This window comes from Eurytemora carolleeae, unplaced genomic scaffold (genome assembly GCF_000591075.1).
Source record: "Eurytemora carolleeae unplaced genomic scaffold, Eaff_2.0 scaffold324, whole genome shotgun sequence".
NCBI classification, from domain to species: Eukaryota; Metazoa; Arthropoda; class Copepoda; order Calanoida; family Temoridae; genus Eurytemora; species Eurytemora carolleeae.
The window spans coordinates 56,754-78,700 of NW_019396266.1; the positions used below are offsets into that span (position 1 = coordinate 56,754).

At 32.9% G+C, this 21,947-nt stretch overlaps 1 protein-coding gene across 1 annotated transcript in view; it reads left to right on the forward strand.

Moving 5' to 3' along the window:
- The window catches only part of LOC111699704 (protein Ycf2), a 37,132-nt gene extending 15,487 nt beyond the window's left edge, over positions 1-21,645 (forward strand). The window contains exons 2-12 of the mRNA XM_023470431.1: positions 5,697-5,764; positions 6,238-6,586; positions 7,334-7,385; positions 7,925-8,019; positions 8,603-8,675; positions 9,208-9,309; positions 16,393-16,647; positions 17,972-18,052; positions 19,328-19,386; positions 19,566-19,628; positions 20,138-21,645. Of these exons, the coding sequence (XP_023326199.1) occupies positions 5,737-5,764; positions 6,238-6,586; positions 7,334-7,385; positions 7,925-8,019; positions 8,603-8,675; positions 9,208-9,309; positions 16,393-16,647; positions 17,972-18,052; positions 19,328-19,386; positions 19,566-19,628; positions 20,138-20,747 (1,767 nt within the window). The 5' untranslated portion in view covers positions 5,697-5,736 and the 3' untranslated portion in view covers positions 20,748-21,645. The remainder of the gene's footprint in view (positions 1-5,696; positions 5,765-6,237; positions 6,587-7,333; positions 7,386-7,924; positions 8,020-8,602; positions 8,676-9,207; positions 9,310-16,392; positions 16,648-17,971; positions 18,053-19,327; positions 19,387-19,565; positions 19,629-20,137) is intronic.
- The last annotated feature ends 302 nt before the right edge of the window (positions 21,646-21,947 follow it).

The following is a 21,947-nucleotide window of genomic DNA, read 5'->3' on the forward strand; positions in this document are numbered from 1 at the left end:
TAGGATAATAAATGGAAATAGGAGAAAAGATGGAAATAGAAAAATAGATGGAAATTGGAGAATAGATGGAAATTGGAGAATAGATGGAAATAGGAGAATAGATGGAAATAGGAAAATAGATGGAAATAAGAGAATAGATGGAATAGGAAAATATGTAAATAGTAAAATTTATGGAAATATGAGAATAGATGGAAATAGGAGAGTATATGTAAATAGGAAAATAGATGGAAATATGAGAATATATGTAAATAGGAGAGTAAATGTAAATAGGAAAATATATGGAAATAGGAGAATAGATGTAAATAGAAAAATAAATAAAAATAGGAAAATAAATTGAAATAGGAGAATAGATGTAAATAGGAGAGTATATGTAAATAGGAAAATATATGGAAATAGGAGAATAGATGTAAATAGAAAATAAATGAAAATATGAGAATAGATGGAAATACATATACTCGCGAAATATGTTCATATTATNNNATGGAAATAGGAGAATAGATGGAAATAGGAGAATAGATGGAAATAGGAGAATAGAAGGAAATAGGAGAATATATGTAAATAGCAGAATAGATGTAAATATGAGAATAGATGGAAATAGGAGAATAGATGGAAAGACGAGAATAAATGCAAATAGGAGAATATATGTAAATAAGAGAATAGATGGAATAGGAGAATATATGGAAATATGAGAATAGATGGAAATAGGAGAATAGATGGAAAGACGAGAATAGATGGAAAGACGAGAATAGATGGAGATGGGAGAAAAGATTGAAAATAGACGAAAGGAATAACAAGGACAAAAAAGCTACAGGCAAAAAAATATAAATGAAATAGAAAGAAAAGAAAGAAAGAAAGAAAATAGAAAAATAAAGAAATAGAAAAAATTTAAAAAAGAAGGACGGAAAATAAAATACTCTGCGTAAGTAAAGAATTAAAATAAAAGAGAATTGACGGACATAAAAAAGGAAAAAAATGATTGGGTTTTGAGATATATTGAACCGCAGGGTAGGATTCAGGCCGCCCGGCCGAGAAGGAGGTGTAAGGGGCATGCAAGAACATTGATTTGATATCAATAAACCGTCCTTGAATCGGGTTTAGATTTAAATTGATAAAATATCTTCCAATGTTTCATGGTTTTCCAAATATTTAAGAATCATGAAATCAATTTATCTTGTTATCTGTTTATCTATTCAACAACTAATCAGATCAAGATTTATCAGTGTTTATAGACCTGCTGAACACTTTATAGACCTACTGTACACTCTATAGACCTGCTGAATACTTTATAGACATGTATACTTTATAGACCTGCTGTACACTTTATAGACCTGCTGTACACTTTATAGACCTGTTGTACACTTTATAGACCTGCTGAATACTTTATAGACCAGCTGTATACTTTATAGACCTGCTAAACACTTTATAGACCTGATGTACACTTTATAGACCTGCTGAACACTTTAAACACCTGCTGTACACTTTATAGACCTGCTGTACGCTTTATAGACCTGCTGTACACTTTATAGACCTGCTGAGTGCTTTATAGACCTGCTGTATACTTTATAGACCTGCTGAACACTTTATAGACCTGTTGTAAACTTTATAAACCTGCTGAATACCTTATAGACATGTATACTTTATAGACCTGCTGTACACTTTAAAGACCTGCTGTACACTTTATAGACCTGCTGAATACTTTATAGACCAGCTGTATACTTTATAGACCTGCTGAACACTTTATAGACCTGCTGTACACTTTATAGACCTGCTGAACACTTTATAGACCTGCTGAACACTTTAAACACCTGCTGTACACTTTTTAGACCTGCTGTACACTTTATAGACCTGCTGTACACTTTATAGACCTGCTGAGTGCTTTATAGACCTGCTGTATACTTTATAGACCTGCTGAACAATTTTTAGACCTGCTGTACACTTTATAGACCTTCTGAACACTTTATAGAGCTGCTGAACACTTTATAGACCTGCTGTACTTTTTATAGACCTTCTGAACACTTTAAACACCTGCTGTACATTTTATAGACCTGCTGAACACTTTTTAGACCTGCTGTACACTTTACAGACCTGCTGAGTACTTTTTAGACCAGATGTATACTTTATAGACCAGCTGAACACTTTATAGACCTGCTGTACTTTTTATAGACCAGCAGAATACTTTATAGACCTGCTGTATACTTTATAGACCTGCTGAACACTTTATAGACCTGCTGAACACTTTAAACACCTGCTGAACACTTAATAGACCTGCTGTACACTTTATAGACCTGCTGAAAACTTTTTAGACCTGCTGATTACTTTATAGACCTACAGTACATCTTGGAAAGTTTTTAATTTGCAGTACATATTGGATAGTGTAAATAACTCCAGTACATCTTGAACAGTTTTTGATTGAGCAACATAACCCACCTATCTCTCTTCCTGATAGTTTCCCCTACGAAACACCTCCAATTGTATGATTTAAAAATCATATCATACAATAAAATCCGGGTTTGCAATTAAAGAAGGCCAATGTTGCCTTGACAAATCCCGTCATGAAAGTGTTAGTTTAAAGAATATATCTACTATGTAAAGTTATGTACTTTAATGATAAATATATATCTACCTATCTTTAACCTGCAATACATATTATAGTGTAAAGAACTGCATTACATATTGGATAGTGTAAAGAACTGCAGTAAATATTGGACAGCATAAAGAACTGCAGTACATATTGGATAGTGTAAAGAACTGCAGTACATATTGGATAGTGTAAAGAGCTGCAGTAAATATTGCATAGTGTAAAGAACTGCAGTACATATTGGATAGTGTACATTTTGCAGTACATTTTGGATAGTGTAAAGAACTGCAGTACATATAGATAATGTAAAGAACTGCATTACAAATTAGATTGGAACAATTTCACACTTCTATTATGTTTCCATAAGGTCAACATGTGTTTTTCTTATCTAAACTTATCTATTCTCTTTTTATACATATATAACATCCTATCTATCCTCCTATATATCCTCCTATCTATCCTCCTACCTATCCTCCTATCTATCCTCCTATCTATCCTCCTATCTATCCTCCTATCTATTCCCCTATCTGTCCCTCTATCTATCCTCCTATCTATCCTCCTATCTATCCTCCCATCTATCCTCCTATCTATCCTCCTATCTATCCTCCTATCTATCCTCCTATCTATCTTCCTATCTATCCTCCTATCTATCCTCCTCAATATCCTCCCATCTATCCTCCCATCTATCCTCCCATCTATCCTCCTATCTATCCTCCTATCTATCCTCATATCTATCCTTCTATCTATCCTTCTATCTATCCTCCTATCTATCCTTCTATCTATCCAACGATGATAGACCTAATTTTCAGTTCATTATTCAAGATCAGATCTGATTAATTTAAACACCATTTTTCTTCCCTCACCACTCCTTGGAATATGAATATTGAATATTTTATGATATGAAACTTTCCTTGATACTTCTTATATTCTGCAAGGGGTGTAGATATATAAACAGGTTTATGTACATAAAAGAATAGATTTTCTCCTGTGAAATGTCTTAAAAAATTTATTACAAGAACTGAAGACTTCAGGTTTTCTAGATTTGTAAATATTGTCTTTGTAAAATGTCTTATGCACTCAGAATAGAAGAAAAGTAAATAAAAACAAGCAAAAACAAACTTATACATAATTATACAAACTTTGTAATATATCTACAAACTTAGTCTTACGTAAACAAACCTACAGATAATACAATTATATACATAATCCACCAGATACCTCCAGATATATACACAAACCTACAGATACGTCCAGATACATACACAAACCTACAGATACGTCCAGATACATACACAAACCTACAGATACCTCCAGATACATACACAAACCTACAGATACCTCCAGATACATACACAAACCTACAGATACGTCCAGATACACAAACCTACAGATACCTTCAGATATTTACACAAACCTACAGTCACAGATACATACAAATCTTTACATCAACCACCAGATACCTCCATATACATACACAAACCTACAGATACGTCCAGATACAAAAACCAACATATACCTCCAGATACATACACAAACCTACAGATACCTCCAGATATTTACACAAACCTACAGATACCTCCAGATACATACACAAACCTACAGATACCTCCAGATATTTACACAAACCTACAGATACTTCCAGATACATACACAAACCTACAGGTACGTCCAGATACACAAACCTACATATACTTCCAGATACATACACAAACCTACAGATACCTCCAGATACACAAACCTACAGATACCTCCAGATACTTACACAAACCTACAGATACCTCCAGATATTTACACAAACCTACAGATACCTCCAGATACATGCACAAACCTACAGATACCTCCAGATGTTTACACAAACCTACAGATACTTCCAGATACAAACACAAACCTACAGGTACGTCCAGATACACAAACCTACAGATACCTCCAGATACACAAACCTACAGATACTTCCAGATACATACACAAACCTACAGGTGCGTCCAGATACATACACAAACCTACATATACTTCCAGATACACAAACCTACAGATACCTCCAGATACTTGCACAAACCTACAGATACCTCCAGATATTTACTCAAACCTACAGATACCTCCAGATACATACACAAACCTACAGATACCTCCAGATACATACAGAAAACTACAGATACCTCCAGATACATACACAAACCTACAGATACCTCCAGATGTTTACACAAACCTACAGATACTTCCAGATACATTCACAAACCTACAGGTACGTCCAGATACACAAACCTACAGATACTTCCAGATACATACACAAACCTACAGGTGCGTCCAGATACACAAACCTACAGATACCTCTAGATACTTGCACAAACCTACAGATACCTCCAGATACACAAACCTACATATACTTCCAGATACATACACAAACCTACTGATACTTCCAGATACATACACAAACCTACAGATACCTCTAGATACATACACAAACCTACAGATACCTCCAGATACTTGCACAAACCTACAGATACCTCCAGAGACACAAACCTACAGATACCTCCAGATATTTGCACAAACCTACAGATACCTCTGGTACTTACATAAATTTAAAGATACGGATATAAAAATCTTGTGCAAACTTAACTTTACACTAACCTACTCATGTACAAGGTTCATGTGTGGTATGTGTCTGTATGTTTGGGTCAAGGTCATTTCCTTTCCCTCCCCCTCATCCCCCCCTCCACCTCACTTCCCCTCATTCCCCCTCCCCTTCCTCTAACACCACCGAATTATTGAAATTATTTAAACTGTGATGCGAGGCAGAGATGATTTGGTTTTGAAATATGTGGGTACAGGGCCTGTAACATACATACATAGAATAAGAATATATGGATAAGAATTCAGTGACGATTGAAATAATTAGTTTATTCAAGGATTCTTTGTAACTATAATACTCTAATTTCGCTAAATCATTTGATATTTGTTAATACAGGATTCAGAATCTTCTGTTCTCGTAAGTGTGGTTTTCTTTTTTAAAACCACATTCATCATAATAATTTTTGTTAAAAGTATGCAAAGGTACAAGACTCATGATAAGGTTCAATGTTATATGTATGATAAAAATTTAAAAAAAAAATTTATTTAGATTGAGGATACGGGTAAAGAAGACAGTGAGAGAACCTGAAATGGCCAACAATCCATCGTTAGACCCAGGTGAAACACATTTTAAAAGATTTGAAGAAAACAAAGGTCTAAACTTCTACAGTCTTAATCCGTTGATAAAGCAGTCTGATCCTCAGCCCCCTCGGACACAACCACCCCTTTCTGTAGAATCATTTCTTAATTATCTGTCCGTTGATTTCCCCTATATTCCCTAGAATCAAATAATCAAATAATCCTAATCAGTGGATGTGATAAAAATCTTATTCTTTGGAGATAATGTGTCATATGTTTTGGTTTTGTAAATTTTTAAATGTTTTTATTTAAAAAAATAAATCAAAAATGTAGAGACTTATTGTTCTATGGATTTGTAAACAAACAAAGATTTAAGATGTTTTTGTTAAAAACTGAAAAGAATTATGGACTCCAAAGCGTTAAAGAATCCTACGCTGAAGAATGTGTATGTGTATAAAAACACGATTAAATCATGTAAATAATCAAACTGAAATTTACCAAAATCATACTAGGGATAGAAGTTCCCTTCTGGTTGAACAATACACAGAAATGGATATCCGGCATAAACTCAACCACAAGCTGTAGTGACGTCATCAAAGCCCTGTTGTCCGCCTCGGGGCGGTTAAAAGATACAGATTCCTTGGATAAATTTGTTCTGGTTGAGAGATGGCGGAGAGTTGAACGCCCACTAAAGAAGGATTCAAGTTTGCTAAAGATTTACTCCGCCTGGGGTGAGGAGGCAGCCGAAGTACAATTTATTCTAAAGCGAGTATCAAACCGGAGACCTGAACGGCGGAGAGTGAGACGGGTGAACAGCAAGCTGGTCAAACAGCTGGCTCAGCTTGAGTCTAGGCATCCCAGGTAAAACTTCAATGCTGCATTTAGGGGGTAAATGGTAAATGAAAAGGATTTTTTTAGTTGAGCCCCCCCCCCTCCCTCCCTGACTAAACCCCTGCATGCGCCCTTGCCTGCATTACCAAAAACTTAAGACATATCGGGTTTTAAAGTTCTTTATATCGGATAACCTGCAAAGTTTTACAATCTCTAGACTTTTACAGTACAAGCCTTAGAATACGTCGGCTCCTATTGACCAAATTTAATCTTTTAAAAATAGTGTTCGGTTTCGGATACTGCGTACTCAAGAATTAAAGAACAACAACTATATCTGTTGCTATTTCAGTATATTCTATGATAATTAATATTTAGATCAGATCTTATTAGACTTTTTGTAACAAAACTTAGAAAATAAATACACTAATAATACACTAATAATACACTAATAATACACTAATAATACACTAATAATACACTAATAATACACTAATAATACACAATACACTAATAATACACTAATAATACACTAATAATACACTAATAATACACTAATAATACACTAATAATACACTAATAATACACCAATAATACACTAATAATACACTAATAATACACTAACAATACACTAATCTTTAATAATTTAAGATTATGACCACAATATATGTTTCTTACCTCTTAAAGATATGCTTGATTGTGATCCTTAATTTCTAAACTATGATATTGTGGCTATTTTGAATAAGTTGAGCAATCCCTAAAAGAACAATTTTTGCTCAGGCATACCTCAGATACTGAATCCGAGGTTTCAAGTTTCCAAGACAATGTGCAGGTAAAAATTTGGATTTTAAAAACAAAAGTAATAAAAAGTTTATATATGTGAAATATACAAAAATCAGAGGTTGCTACAGGGTTTAAAAAAGTTTCTGATAATATTTATTTAAAAAACAAGGTTTACTGAAGATTTTTAAAAAAGAATATTTGTATTAAACAGATTTTACTGATTGTTGATTAAGAACATTTACAAACCAGGGTGTTCTGATTTGTAATTAATACGAATTTTTATAAACAGGGTTTACTGAATATTAATTAAGGATATTTATCAACCAGGGTTTACTGAAGATTATAATAAAGAATATATTTATTCAACAGGGTTTACTGAAGATTATAATAAAGTATATATATTTACTCTACAAGGGTTTACTGAAGATTATAATAAAGAATATATATTTACTCTACAGGGTTTACTGAAGATTATAATAAAGAATATATATTTACTCTACAGGGTTTACTGAAGATTAAAATAAAGAATATATATTTACTCTACAGGGTTTACTGAAGATAATAATAAAGAATACATTTACTCTACAGGGTTTACTGAAGATTATAATAAACCAACGTGAGACGATCCAGCACCAGCTGCATAATCTGAAAGCCAAGGATTTCTATTTGAAGAGTTTAGACAGGTTAGTTTTAATATGTTTTCATATTGTTTCAAGTCAAGATCAAATACAGTGAGACCCATAAAACTGGAACAGGAAATACAGAAATTGTGCAGTGTACACAGGCTAATTTCAATTTTTTAATTGAGGTTTCACTAGTTGCATTATTACAGCATTAAACACACTTAAAATCACTTAAATAGCTTATTCCTGTTCCTGTTCCAATGTTGTGTGGTTCTTACTGGTTGTATTATTTTTTACTTTTTACGTTTATTATAAGTTTTAATTTTTTCCCTAGTCTTTTCTTTCTAAGAATTTAAGCCAAGAAAAGTTGGCAAAAACATCTTGAATTTTTTCTGCTTATTTTTATCAAGATTTATGATTCAAGGAATTAAAATTACTTGTTTAATTGCTTTATATTTAGTTTAGAATTGCGGAATTAGAAATTTGCGTTGGAAGTGGCAAAACCTTGTCAGATTTCTCGTTTTTAGAGACTGTCCCAAGGTGCAGAGGTCCTAATTCGCAGAACTTAATCCTTTCTTTAGCTCCTGAGAGATTGAACCGAAATAAACGATTTCCTGTTGTGCTAAATAAACTCTATCTATAGGTCTTTTTCTTGTTTGGATGGACGGGAGTATGTTCTTAGAAACTACCTGGATCAAATACCAGAGCATAGCGAGGTTTGTCAAGATTCCACCAGACATATTTAGATAATTAGACATTTAGACAACTAGACAACCAGACGACCAGATAACCAGATAATCCTACAAGTAGTCGTTCAGACACCCAGACACCAGATATCCAGTAAAACAGACAGCCAAACCAAATCTGAACAAAAGACAACTATTTAGTCAGAAAATCGGATATTTGATAACCAGACAATAAACTAAATAGGGAAATGTCAACCAGACAACAACCAGACAATCAAACAAATATACAACTAGTCTGCCAGACAACAACCAGACAATCATATAAATAAGCAACTGTCAACCAAACAATCATATAAATAGACAATATTAGTCAACATGCGACCAGTCAAGCAAACAGTTAGACGACTAGTCAATCAGATAAACAGAAAACTAAACAACTAGACAACAACGCAACTTGACGACCATACAATATGTGTAAATTGCAGAACTAGACAACTTTTAACAAACAGTCACTCATATAACGACCAAACCAGTAAAACTAAGAAATATCCCTGGTGTTCAGGAGACTGGTGAGGATGAGGAGGATGAGGAGGAGGATGGTGAGGTTGAAGGACGGGAGGAGGAGAGTCAAGATAGTGGATGTGGGAGTGGGAATGATACTCAGGTGGGTCAACTTTAAATATAAACTTGAAGGAAAGGTATCCGTAATTTCAAGTAACCCTCCCTCCATTTAAAGTGTTAAATTTGTCTGTACAAAATAGTGGGATTTTCTTTTTTTGTATCTAAAATATTCATAGATTTCCACTTTACACTTCAGAATGACTCGCGATCTATAGACCAAAAACGTGTAGGCTAACGTCGAAAAATAATCGATGGTGATCGCTACTAATCTTACTTCTATTGTTGCGTCTATAAGGAAAAAATTGTTAAAAAACGACTAATACCAAAGAACACATTGCGTCCGGAAAAATTCAGAAAGTTGCAATATTCGGCTAGGATCGTAAAAAAAATCAATTTAATTCCAAACAAATCATTCAGATATTATAACCTATAACCATCGATTTTTTCGATGCATTCGTTATAGTTGATATTTCATAATATATGCTATTTGTTTTATGTACAATGCACTTTAAACGACGATTTGTTGTCTCTTCCACGTGGAACCATACAGAAACATAAATAGCAGAGGTACCTGTCGGCAAACTAATCGTCGTTTAAATTGCATCATACATAAAACAAATTAAATATATTCAATCAAGTAGCAATCACCATCAAAAAATTTTCGAAGTAAGACTAAACCCCATTTCATTTTCGCGAATTAAAGAATATATTCTTCAATTTTGTAGATACAGGATATATTCTTCAATAGTTTAGATACAGGATATATTCTTCAATAGTTTAGATACAGGATATATTCTTCAATAGTTTAAATACAGGATATATTCTTCAATAGTTTAGATGCAGAATATATTCTTCAATAGTTTAGATATAAGACATATTGTTCAATAGTTTAGATGCAGGATATATTCTTCAATAGTTTAGATACAGGATATATTCTTCAATAGTTTAGATGCAGGATATATTCTTAAATAGTTTAGATGCAGGATATATTCTTCAATAGTTTAGATATAGGATATATTCTCCAATAGTTTAGATGCAGGATATATTGTTCAATAGTTTAGATACAGGATATATTCTTCAATAGTTTAGATACAGGATATATTCTCCAATAGTTTAGATGCAGGATATATTGTTCAATTATCTAATCCTAGTGTTTATGTTCATGGCCTTGATTAATCTAAATCTAATTTTATTCCTGTATTTATCCTTTGACTTGATTTATTGGACTTTCACCCTGTAAACTATAAACCTATCTAGGAGTCTAGACTATTATCTATCTATCACTCAATTATCTATATACGGTCTTAAAGCCATATTTTGATTAATCGAAATCTTCGAGATGCCGACAAAAATACGCCTACCGCGAATAAAAATGACAGTTTTAAATTTGTTTTAAAATTTCTGCAACGAACTATTTTTGCACACTATAGCCGTTTTTTCTTTTTTTTTTACCTTTTACTTTTTATTCAATGCATGAAGCATTGCCGTTGAGTTTTTTTACTTTTTATGCACCATGAGAAATGGCTCTGAAAACAATACTGTACTTTTGATGCTTTATTTTTTAAATTCTTCTATAAAATTCTTAAACTTTGCAACCTTATGTCAATGCAACCCTGGATATTACAAACAATGAATACCGCGATATAAAGTAAGTTTCGAAATATCAAAGGTTTACACCATCAGACTGCAAAGATAAAGGAGTTAGAATATTTGAGTTTGTGGCAAAGGCTGAATTCCTTTGATTACGTTTGATAAATGTATTAATTTGGCTACTTTCATGAAAAAAAAAACTTGAGAAAAAGCTATGTTAATATCTAAATATATTTAGATATGTAAATATTCTTCACTTTTTAGTGGTGAGCCCCCTGATGGTTTGTAATTGTGAGTGTATTGTGTTTAAACTTTACAGACTCAAAACTAATCCCGAATCTAAGTTAGCACTTCGGTTAGGTTTGGTTTGGTTTGACTGGGATGGAAACCGTCCAGCTAACCCGATGTATATTTCAAAAGTTATGATAAATGAGGCTATACATTCCAATACAAACGGATAGGGGAGAGCTGAATTCAAGTTAGAGATGAGAATCAAACAGGAAAATTAAGGATGGAGAAAGAGGGGAAACATGGTGCTTGCTCCATTCCAAAATAGGATTTGCCCCCGGCCACGGACGACATCTGACCAAATAAATTGATATTTTTGATTAGGTCGAGTTGATCGAACGTTTTCAACGAACACCGTAACTAGCCGAGCAATTTCATAAAAGAAAGAATTTATTAATTTGAATTTTTCACATAAAAATTAAGGAATAGTTTGAGGAATAGATGGAGGTTGACAAATCGCATTCTAGGAAGTAATCAGAAATGTTTGAAAGGGAAACATCGTTTAAAGGGACTGTAAAGAAAAAATGAAGGGGGTATAAATATAGGCTGAAGAAGCTGAACGATACCTCTATCTATCTTATGTTCCTGTCTCTAGAAAAATGTGTCAAAATTATACCAAAACGTATATATGTAAGATATACGTCCGTATCATATGACCAGATCTCCCTCCAGAGGCAGTGCAGTATACTAGTCACGCCATTGGTTGGAGTTTAGGTGACATGTTCCAAACGCATAAGTAATATTATCAATTAAAATCTATTAAAAATGAAAATTATTAAATTCAAATAATAATAGGAGAAAACTTGAATTTCTCAGGCTCCTCTGGGATATTGTTGTTTTCAGATTGGGAGGGTATTTGTTGAATATGATCTGTTTAATACTACGAATCTTATACAAAATCTTAAATATACGTTTTGGTATAATTTTGACACAGTTTCATATCCATTTCTCGAGACAGGAACATCAGATAGAACTTTTATATGTCTCAATCAACTCCTGAGATTCTCAGGTTTCAGCCTATACCCCCTTTCATTTTCCCTTTACAGTCTCTTCAAGGATATTTAAAGTGGTGAAAATTGACACAATTGAAATATAGTCTTAATTCATTGGAAGAAAAAAGCTGAGAATCTAGAGGAAATTGAAAGTTTAAAGTTAAAGAAAGTTGAAGTTTGTTCGAAGGAAATTAGGAATATATGGAGAGTGAACACAATAGGTACAGGGGTTAGGAGATGGGGGCGAGCCTTCAATTGTGTAGATATAATCGGGAACAGATCGGTATTGTATAGGATACAGATAGAATCATAGATAGATAGCGTAATATGTATTATAATACAGAGTGTATGAATGTAATCGATCCAGGGTTAGGGCCTTACAATCCTCTAGAAGAAGAAGAAGAAGAAGAAGAAGAAGAAGAAGAAGAAGAAGAAGAAGAAGAAGAAGAAGAAGAAGAAGAAGAAGAAGAAGAAGAAGAAAAATAGTTGAAATATAAAGAAAGTAGTAATATGGAAGTAAATATAGATATAGAAGTTGGGAGGCGTCTTATTAAGATTGAGTATGTTAAATGTATTTCATGTAATTACGAATATAAGTAATTACTATTTTATCAGATTATACAATCTCTAATTATCTATCTATCTATCTAGTTCTAGTATCTATACTTACATCCTGAAATTACTGTATCCTGAAGTTTGTGTGTTGAAGAAATATGTTTAGTAATAAGCATTATGGCTAGTTTTGAAAATTATCTTGCGCGATTCTTTTGTACAGGTTGATTTTTCTGTTTCCCTTTCTTTTGTTGCTTTGTGTTCTGTGTTTAATTCTTCAGAATACGAAAATACGAAATTACATGTTCCCTACAACACGTGGATGTGTTTGCTGTGTTTATACACTGATTAAATGGTCTTTCAAACATTTAAAAGGTTTGGACATTTTACCCTTCTTTTTATAAATATAGGTTGCCAAGTGCTAATGCATTAAAGTGCTTCTGTTTCATGTTTTTATTAATAATTAAGTGTTTGCAAAAGTTTCCCTGGAAGTTTGATGGTCAGCAAAACAAAGATCACTTCTGACAGACAGACGAACAAAAAGTGTCTGACAAACAGGAGATACAGACTAACTAATCCCTGGCTCGATATCAGATTCAAGATTGAAATTATAAAGACATGCAATTCCAGGGGTATTAGGCCTGCAATAATTTGTCTGAAAACATTACAGGTTAGGGGGTCAGTATTTATTCCAATCTTCATTAGATTCTTTAAATATAAGTTTTACATTATTTTCATTAAATCAATCAATCAATTTCTTACCATTAAATCTCCTTGAGAAATGTGACTTTACGAATTTTAAACTCAGAAAGCTGAATTATCATTTTTTTTTTTTTTTAAATAACCCCAACAGAATCAAATGATTGTTAACGTTTAATTAAAACAATTAAATTTTGCGCTGACGATCAAATAATTTGATTCGATGTGGTAATTTCGCAAACCAATTTCAAGAAGAATTCATTAAAGCCCGATATTCCAAGATAAAAAAAAACAGAAAAAAGCCAGTAAATCTGGTTCTATTTTAACCGTTTATCTTTTATGTTCAGTTTAATTCATGTGCGCAGTTGATGTGCAATTTAAAAATAACTTGGTCCCGTGTATATAGAGATCAACGTTTAATGGAGAGGTATCGTAAAACTGTTTGTACAGTGCGAGATTTTAATGATTACTGAATAGGCACAGTAAAATACACTCGGGGTTATCGCACGCTGCAGAACTTAATTAGGATTACTTTATTACTTTATATTAAGTTCAAATTGTATTTTATTGAATCAATTACAGCTGGAAAAAGAGTCCAGGAAATTAACTAATTAACTCCTCTCGGAAGATTTATCCTACAAATACAAACAGAAAACTCAGCGAAGCAAACAGCAGACACAAACCGCACATTCTCACACCTTTCCTGACATACAAACCTCACATTCTCACACCTTTGCTGACATACAAACCTCACATTCTCACACCTTTCCTGACACACAAACCTCACATTCTCACACCTTTCCTGACACACAAACCTCACATTCTCACTCCTTTCCTGACATACAAACCTCACATTCTCACACCTTTCCTGACATACAAACACCCCCACACATTGTCACTTGCTGACTTTCAAACAACCATATCTACATACATGTTATGTACGGGTGTGACACTATCTATGCAGTGTCCTGAGGGATATAATTTGCAAAAAATTAATTATAATTTGCAGCAGGGTGAGTTGGCAGCTTGTTTAGGTTATAAATTTAAATTATGTGTGTGTGTTCGTGTTTGTTGATATGTGTGTGTGTTTGATAGTGTGTGTGTGGTTTAATACCCGAATTATCTGGTGTGTGGCTGGGCATTGTGTGAGACCCCATAATTTTAAAGATTATTTCCCTCTCCCCTCCCCCTCTTTCCCCTACAGTATCCCCCCCTCCTCCCCAAACTCTCTCATATCATTTATTTTTTGGTAGAAATCTTTTACCAAACTAAGCTTCATTAAAAAGGCTCTTAATTTATTGTATTTGACACAGTGTAGTACTAGAATATGGGAACACCACGCAAATTAAACATATTTATTCATTTTCACGTTGCATCCTTTAAATCATACAAAACTAAGTAATCCCAAGCATATTGGAAAAATTGTAAGGTTTTTTCCGTGATTATAAACCGTCAAACATACTTTTATTTTCATTGCTTAATAAAGAGCACTAATTGACAATTTTTATATTTAATTGGTGATAAATAGAGAACTGCTCACTGATTCAAATTGGACGTTTGAATTACCGTGATATATTTCAATAATGTATTTAATTAAACCAGTTTACAAAGTAAAATAACGTAACGCTACTTTCGAGACTTAGCGTATAATTCATTGCAAAGGAGAAGGATTTGTGGTTTAACGCTTTGGACTTTGATTGGACAACAACAGCTTTCCTCCTGACAGCTTATTGTTTTGCTTTATTATATCAGAATGTTGGATATTTGAATAATCAGGAGATCTGAACTTTTGTATCGTTAATCCTTCCAAACGCAGTAATCCAAATCTTTTGTTGTCCAACGAATTAGGTTAAATCATTTCATATATTTCTGAATGTCCAAGGATGCACCAAATGAACTACAAGTCTGGTACAAGTCTTACGATCCCATGAGAGATGGTTAAAATAAGAGTGAACTGTTTTTAAAAGATTAAGTGTTTAATTACTTTATATTGAAAATATACTGCTGTGCATCGAGTGAGCGCCATCTTATACAAAAGTTATTAGACCTAAAGGTTGGTTTATGCTTTGAACAGATTTGGGATTTAGAAGTATTTCTTATTCATTTCCTGTTTTTGTATTTTTTTTGTATTTCACTTCTCTTTGTAAATATGCGTGCTCCTGTGCACATTATGTTTGTGAAGTTTACAAAGTGAACCTTCTCCACTCCTTCTCTTTTAGAATATTCCAACATATATTCAATCAATATTGATAGATTGAAGATTGTAAATCTATCTATCTATCCTTCCATACAAAAATATGTGCCTACCTACTTGTCTATCTGCACTCTACTTTTTAGCTATCTATCAATCTATTTGATTATCTACTTACCTACCTATACCAATCTACCCCCCCAAAATACCCAACTAAATCTCTACTTTGCAATCTATTAAAACTATCCACCTTGTATACTAACATAGATATCAGATATAAACTTATCTATCAACCTATTATCTATTTAAAGGAATTGAGTATTTGTCACAAACTAAGATTTTCTAATCTCTATATCTTTGTAATCCAATGCTGTAGACCTTAGATATTTCAAACTATTTTTTCATCTTTTAGATGAAAAAATCTAAAATTGAAATATCAAAGGTTTCCACCATCAGGTGGAAAAAATATAGGTATTAGAAAATCAGAGTTTGTTACAAAGACTCAATTCCTTTGCTATTTTATTTTAATTACTGAATTCCGGTAAAAACTTATCTGTCAACCTATTATCTATTTAAATATACTATTTTATTTTAATTACTGAATTCCTGTTTGCATATTTTGTATCCCATTATTCCTTTATTACCATCGTATTTCTGTTGTCTTTCTTTTGTTGCCTAGAATATTTTTTTTTATGAAAAAGGTCTCACAGTTAGTTCTTTTCTGCAATTTTTATTTAACCTTAATTGTTGGGACTCCAAATTTTGTGACTTTTATACCAATATCAAAAAAATAATTGATTATTCATGAATTAAGGATAGCAGTAATGAAGCTCTGTCTCCGAACCCTAACCTGGAGAAACCTCTCATTGTCTCGGAAAACCCCGGTTTCTCCTCAACCAATAACCTTCCGTCCTACACAGACAGGACAGACAAAGAGGACAAATTGTTTGGACACCAGGACCACCAGGACCGATCTCTTGGGGCCCTGGACCATGATGAGAAATCCCTGGGGGCCCTGGAATCACTGTTTGAGAAGCTTTTTCACCTCAATAGGAAACTCGAGATTCAGGTTCGTCTTTTTATTAGCATCGATTCTTGAGATATTTTAAATGTCCACTTTAATCCTTTTTAATACAAATGTTCGTATTATACATTATGCGTAAATAAAGAATTAACAAGGAAAAAAGTTCCTGGTACTTAATTCTTTTATGGCCGAGTTTGTTGTTTTATATCAAGGGAAATTACGTTGAGGAAATTCTATCCCTGCATAAAGAGGCGGTAGAATTTTAATTTATGTTAATTTAAACAAAAACCCTGGAAAGAAGGGAAGCCGTAAAAATGTTTATGTATACATATATATATACATAAACTGGTGCCCACTTAGACGTAGCACTAACAGTCCTACTCGTTTTGTATCTTAAACTACGGTTCTAGCATAGGATGCTTAAACTATTGTTTTCAGTGTAATTTATGCTTAAACCAGGCTTGTATAAAATACGGGATTATGACTAAAAAAGGATTGTTTTTCTTAAATAAACTAGAAAAGTGAGAGCGGCATGCATGAAGGGGGGAGTAATGTAAGGGGGAGGGGTGGTGGTATACTAGGTTTGGCCTTAAAAGCTTGTACCGCCATGTTTCACTTTACTCCCAGCCCAGACAATGACTAAGATTAAGAGCTAAAACTGCTTTTTGATAGGTTGGGTGGAGTAGGGTCTTTAAACAACTTTTGCAGGTTTTATTTTCTCACCGGTCCTTTATATATACACTAGTTGTTCAAGAGTTTTATATTTTTCATGTCTTACGCTTCTTTTTCCAGGTTTATTTTCTCACCAGTCCTATATATATACGCTAGGTGTTCAAGAGTTTTATATTTTTCATATCTTACGCTTCTTTTTCCAGGTTTATTTTCTCACCAGTCCTATAAATATACACTAGGTCTTCAAGAGTTTTATATTTTTCATGTCTTACGCTTCTTTTTCCAGGTTTATTTTCTCACCAGTCCTATATATATATACACTAGGTGTTCAAGAGTTTTATATTTTTCATGTCTTACGCTTCTTTTTCCAGGTTTATTTTCTCACTAGTCCTATATATATACACTAGGTGTTCAAGAGTTTTATATTTTTCATGTCTTATGCTTCTTTTTCTTATAATTGCACTGTTTCCGTAGCCTTTACTTTACTTTTGTGTCAGTCAATATCCATCTATCTATTTATCTATATATCTTTCTATTTATTTCTATCTTTCTATCTATCAACATATTTATCTATATTTTAATTTATTTTTCTTTTTTCTACCTATCTATATATCTATAAATCTATCTATCTATGTATCTAACTATTTATCAATTTATTAATTTATCTGTCTTTCTATCTATAAATATATCTATTTAGGAAGAGGATGTGTTCCGACTAACAGTGCAGATGGAAACCATTCTGGCCTCAGAACATACAACAAACCTCAACCCAGAACAGGTAATAAATAGAATATATATTTAAGGTAGATAGATTGATGGATAGATAAATAAATAGATAGAAGTATAATGTAGATGGATTAGATAGATTGATAGATAGGTAGATAGATAGATAGTTAGATAAAAGTATAATGTAGATAGATAGATGGGTAGATAGACAGAAAGAAATAAGTATAATGTGGATAGATTAGATTGATAGATAGATAGATAGACAGATAGATAGATAGATAGATAGATAATTAGATAGATAGATAGATAGATAGAGAGAGAGATATATAGATAGATGGGTAGATATAGATAGAAAAAGTTTAATGTAGATGGATTAGATAGACATATGGATAGATAGGTAGATAGATAGATAAAAGTATGTAGATTAGATAGATAGATGGGTAGATAGATAGATAAAAGTATAATGTAGATGGATTAGATGTATAGTTAATAAAGACAGGTATATCTATCAGGTGTAGACCTAAATCGACCTATTCACCTTAAAATCTAAATTTTACAGTTTTCAGTCTAAGCTTTAGATCTAGAGAGGTTGAATATACGCTTAAAGAATTCGATATCTATCTATCTAAATATATGAGAAATCAAGAAAATAAAGTTTTCATATTATTGGTTCTCATCTCTTTTCTCTCCAAACCTTTTCTTGTCACCCTCAACTATTCTTGTAAATATAAAAATAAGTTGATAAGTTTTTGCCACCTCCCCTTTAATCCCCCCCCCTCTCATCGAACCCTTGAACAACTAGAAATCCCCAGGTTTGGATTTCCCCGATTAACACCCCAGCGTGAAATTTAAACAAACCACCAAGTCAAGCCCCGCCCATCCTTCCCCTCCCCGTCTCCCCTTTCTAACCCATACTTTCCAAATTATGTCATTTAATCTGCCTTACTTGAAAACAGAAACCACAAGTATATTAAACCCCTCCACTTTATATTCAAGATCTCTCACATCATTTATTAACCCATTATTATAATAAGAAACTTCGATTTTAATTTTAAAATATTTTTCATTTAACAGAATATTCATAAAATCTTTTAAAGGGGGGAGGAGACTGTTAAAGAAAGTTAAAAAACATAGGGAGAAAAAATTAGATGGTTAAAATATGATACTGAAAACTGATAAACTGGACAGGAAGGAAGGTTTTATGAATACGATATAACCGAATAGATATGAACAAAATAAAGTTAATAAACTTGACAGGAAAGTTGAAATATAGAGGCAGGAAAGACTTGTAGCTTACCCGGACAGGAAATAAATTTGAATATTGCAGGAAATGTTGCTTGAGCAGGAACTGTGTGTTGCCCAGGAAGAACTGGACTGTATGGCCAGGAATGGACAGATATTCTTTAAAAACAGAAATTTGAATAATATTGAAAAATAACTAAAGATGGGAAAAAAGGAAAATATGTGATTGGTTTTATCTTCGGTTAGGTTTCACGCCAAATATCATATAAATTATATTATAATTATATTAGAAGAATAAAAATATGTGTTCTTTAAAACCATAGGCTTAACTCAAGACTTGGATATGAGATTAAGAGGAATGAGTTGGCACTAACAAATATGATCAGGTTAGTTGGTCTCAACTCTCAAACTCTAATTTCCTAAAACCTATATCTTTGCAACCTATGATTGTATAAACTTTGTATAATCAAACTTTGATTATTTTAGTTAGAGAAATTCATTAATTAAAAAAAAACATTTTCCTGATGTCACTGAAAGACGAATTTTCGAGATAAACTTGAAACTTTGATAAATAAAGTTTTAGCTTTCTTGCCGTGCTATTAAACGTATATTTATCACATTTTAGCGTTGGACAGTTTTTGTTTAAAGTTTAATATGGGGCGTTGAATTGACAGCTGTAATCTAATTCATTCATTGACTAGATATCATTTATTCACTGACAATTAATTATTAGTCAACACCCAGCAAAAAAGTAATCTCTCTATCTATCTATCTATCTATCTATTATAATCAATCAGCTGGTTGGGCTAAAAAGATGGATGATTAACTGATACCTTCACATTATACAGAATAACAAGCATTATTAATATTTAAATAATTAATATAACTGTTCCAGGAACTACGAAGGTCGGAGGCAGTTTGCGGAGAGGTTGGAGAATGAAAATATCCGGCAGCCCCGGGACCTAGAGGAGGATAAGGACCGAGGATTGAGGAGGATTGTTGAAGAGTCTGAGTATGAAGTGGAGGAGGAGGAAGAGGATGGGGAGAGTGAGAATGAAGAAAAAGAATTTGTAAGATTTGAAGATTCCGATAAATTAGAACTTTTCCCAGTTCTTGATCCACCCCAGGAGTTTCAAAACTGTTTATCCCCTAGCGCCATTTACGATATGACGTCAGGTTATGAAAGCTCACAAGTACGGTACATGGAAAACCGGTTTCCGTTGAACTATGAGAAACCAGTGATTAGAGCGAGTGTAGCGAGTCCTGCATACTCCCAGGATTCAATGTCGTCTCAAATGACGTCATCAAGCGCAACGGAGAAATCTGTTCGATTCTCCGACAGAGACTATATTCTGTCAACCCCGGAGCCCCAACCTTACTCCAGGGAAGGTGGACGAGACAGCTCCGAGACCGGAAGTAGGGTGAAGGGTATATTGAAGTGTGATGGTCGAGTACCGGATGTAACCTCTTTTATGTTGGATAATGAGGACGGCACACTTGTCTAATTAATCTTTTTAATTATTTTTACTTTATATGCCGTCTATAATTATGAATTGTACCTGGGCTAAACACTATTAAATCTTTAATAATAATAAAACAGAAGATAGTAAAATATCTTTATTATTTTCTATATGGTCACAGATTTACAAAAAGAAAATAGAAATTAACAAAACTATTTCTGATTTCTTTGATCTGTGCAGTGTGCACGTTGTGCGCAGATTTGTTCTATATGCAGGCATATACTTGGCCTTGAATACTTGGCTTGTTTTACATGCATATTTCTGGCGGGAAAGTCTACATACTTGAGACAATGAATGATTAGTCGGCTAACCAGCTCCAAACTAGCTTTTTAGTTATTTACTCACATTATTAACTTATATCACCTCATTTATTGGATCAATACTATCGATTGAAATATTAAGATTTAGATTAAAAGACACTATTTTCCAAGAAAACACCCAAGTGGCATCTCCCAAAAGTAATTCTTTGAATAGATTATTATAAATTAGTTGATATTTTCCCCCAAACCAGTATCATAGCTCCATCTAAATTCAACAAAATCTTACCTAATCCCTATTTGGAAAGTAACCTTTTAATGCTATTATTGAATGTTGTTTAAAAACTGCATTATATACATAGTTTTATTTCATGTTTGAAAAAGATATTGACAAAATCTTCACTTTTTTAATTCGAGTTTAAAAAGTATTTTTATTCAAAGATTAGAATAATGAACTTGTAAACATTTTTTGTAAATTTTCAAAATTTCTGAATACCACAAGACCTCATTTTCCAGTCTCTTAAAATTCTGGTTTATTATAAAACTAATCTAAATATGAGTTGTAAAGTGAGTTCTAGTCAGAAAGTAAACTGTGATATGTAAATTAGAAACATTTTTTGTACATTTTTAAGTCAGGTGCCTTTGAAAATAAACATTAATCATATTTTTATGTTATTATTATGATTCAGATATTTTTTTTCAGTCAAGAACCGAAAAAGAAAGTCACAGAGGTAACGGAAACCAGAATTCGATTATTTTTAAAAAGAAAAGCGTACGGAAGAATCTGAACTTTTCATGGATAAAAAAGAAAATAAGAAGAATTTTCTGAAGACATTTTCGCAAAGGAATTGAGTCTTTGCCACAAACTCAAACTTTCTAATCCCTATATCTTTACAGCCTGATAATGTAATCCTTTGATATTTCAAAT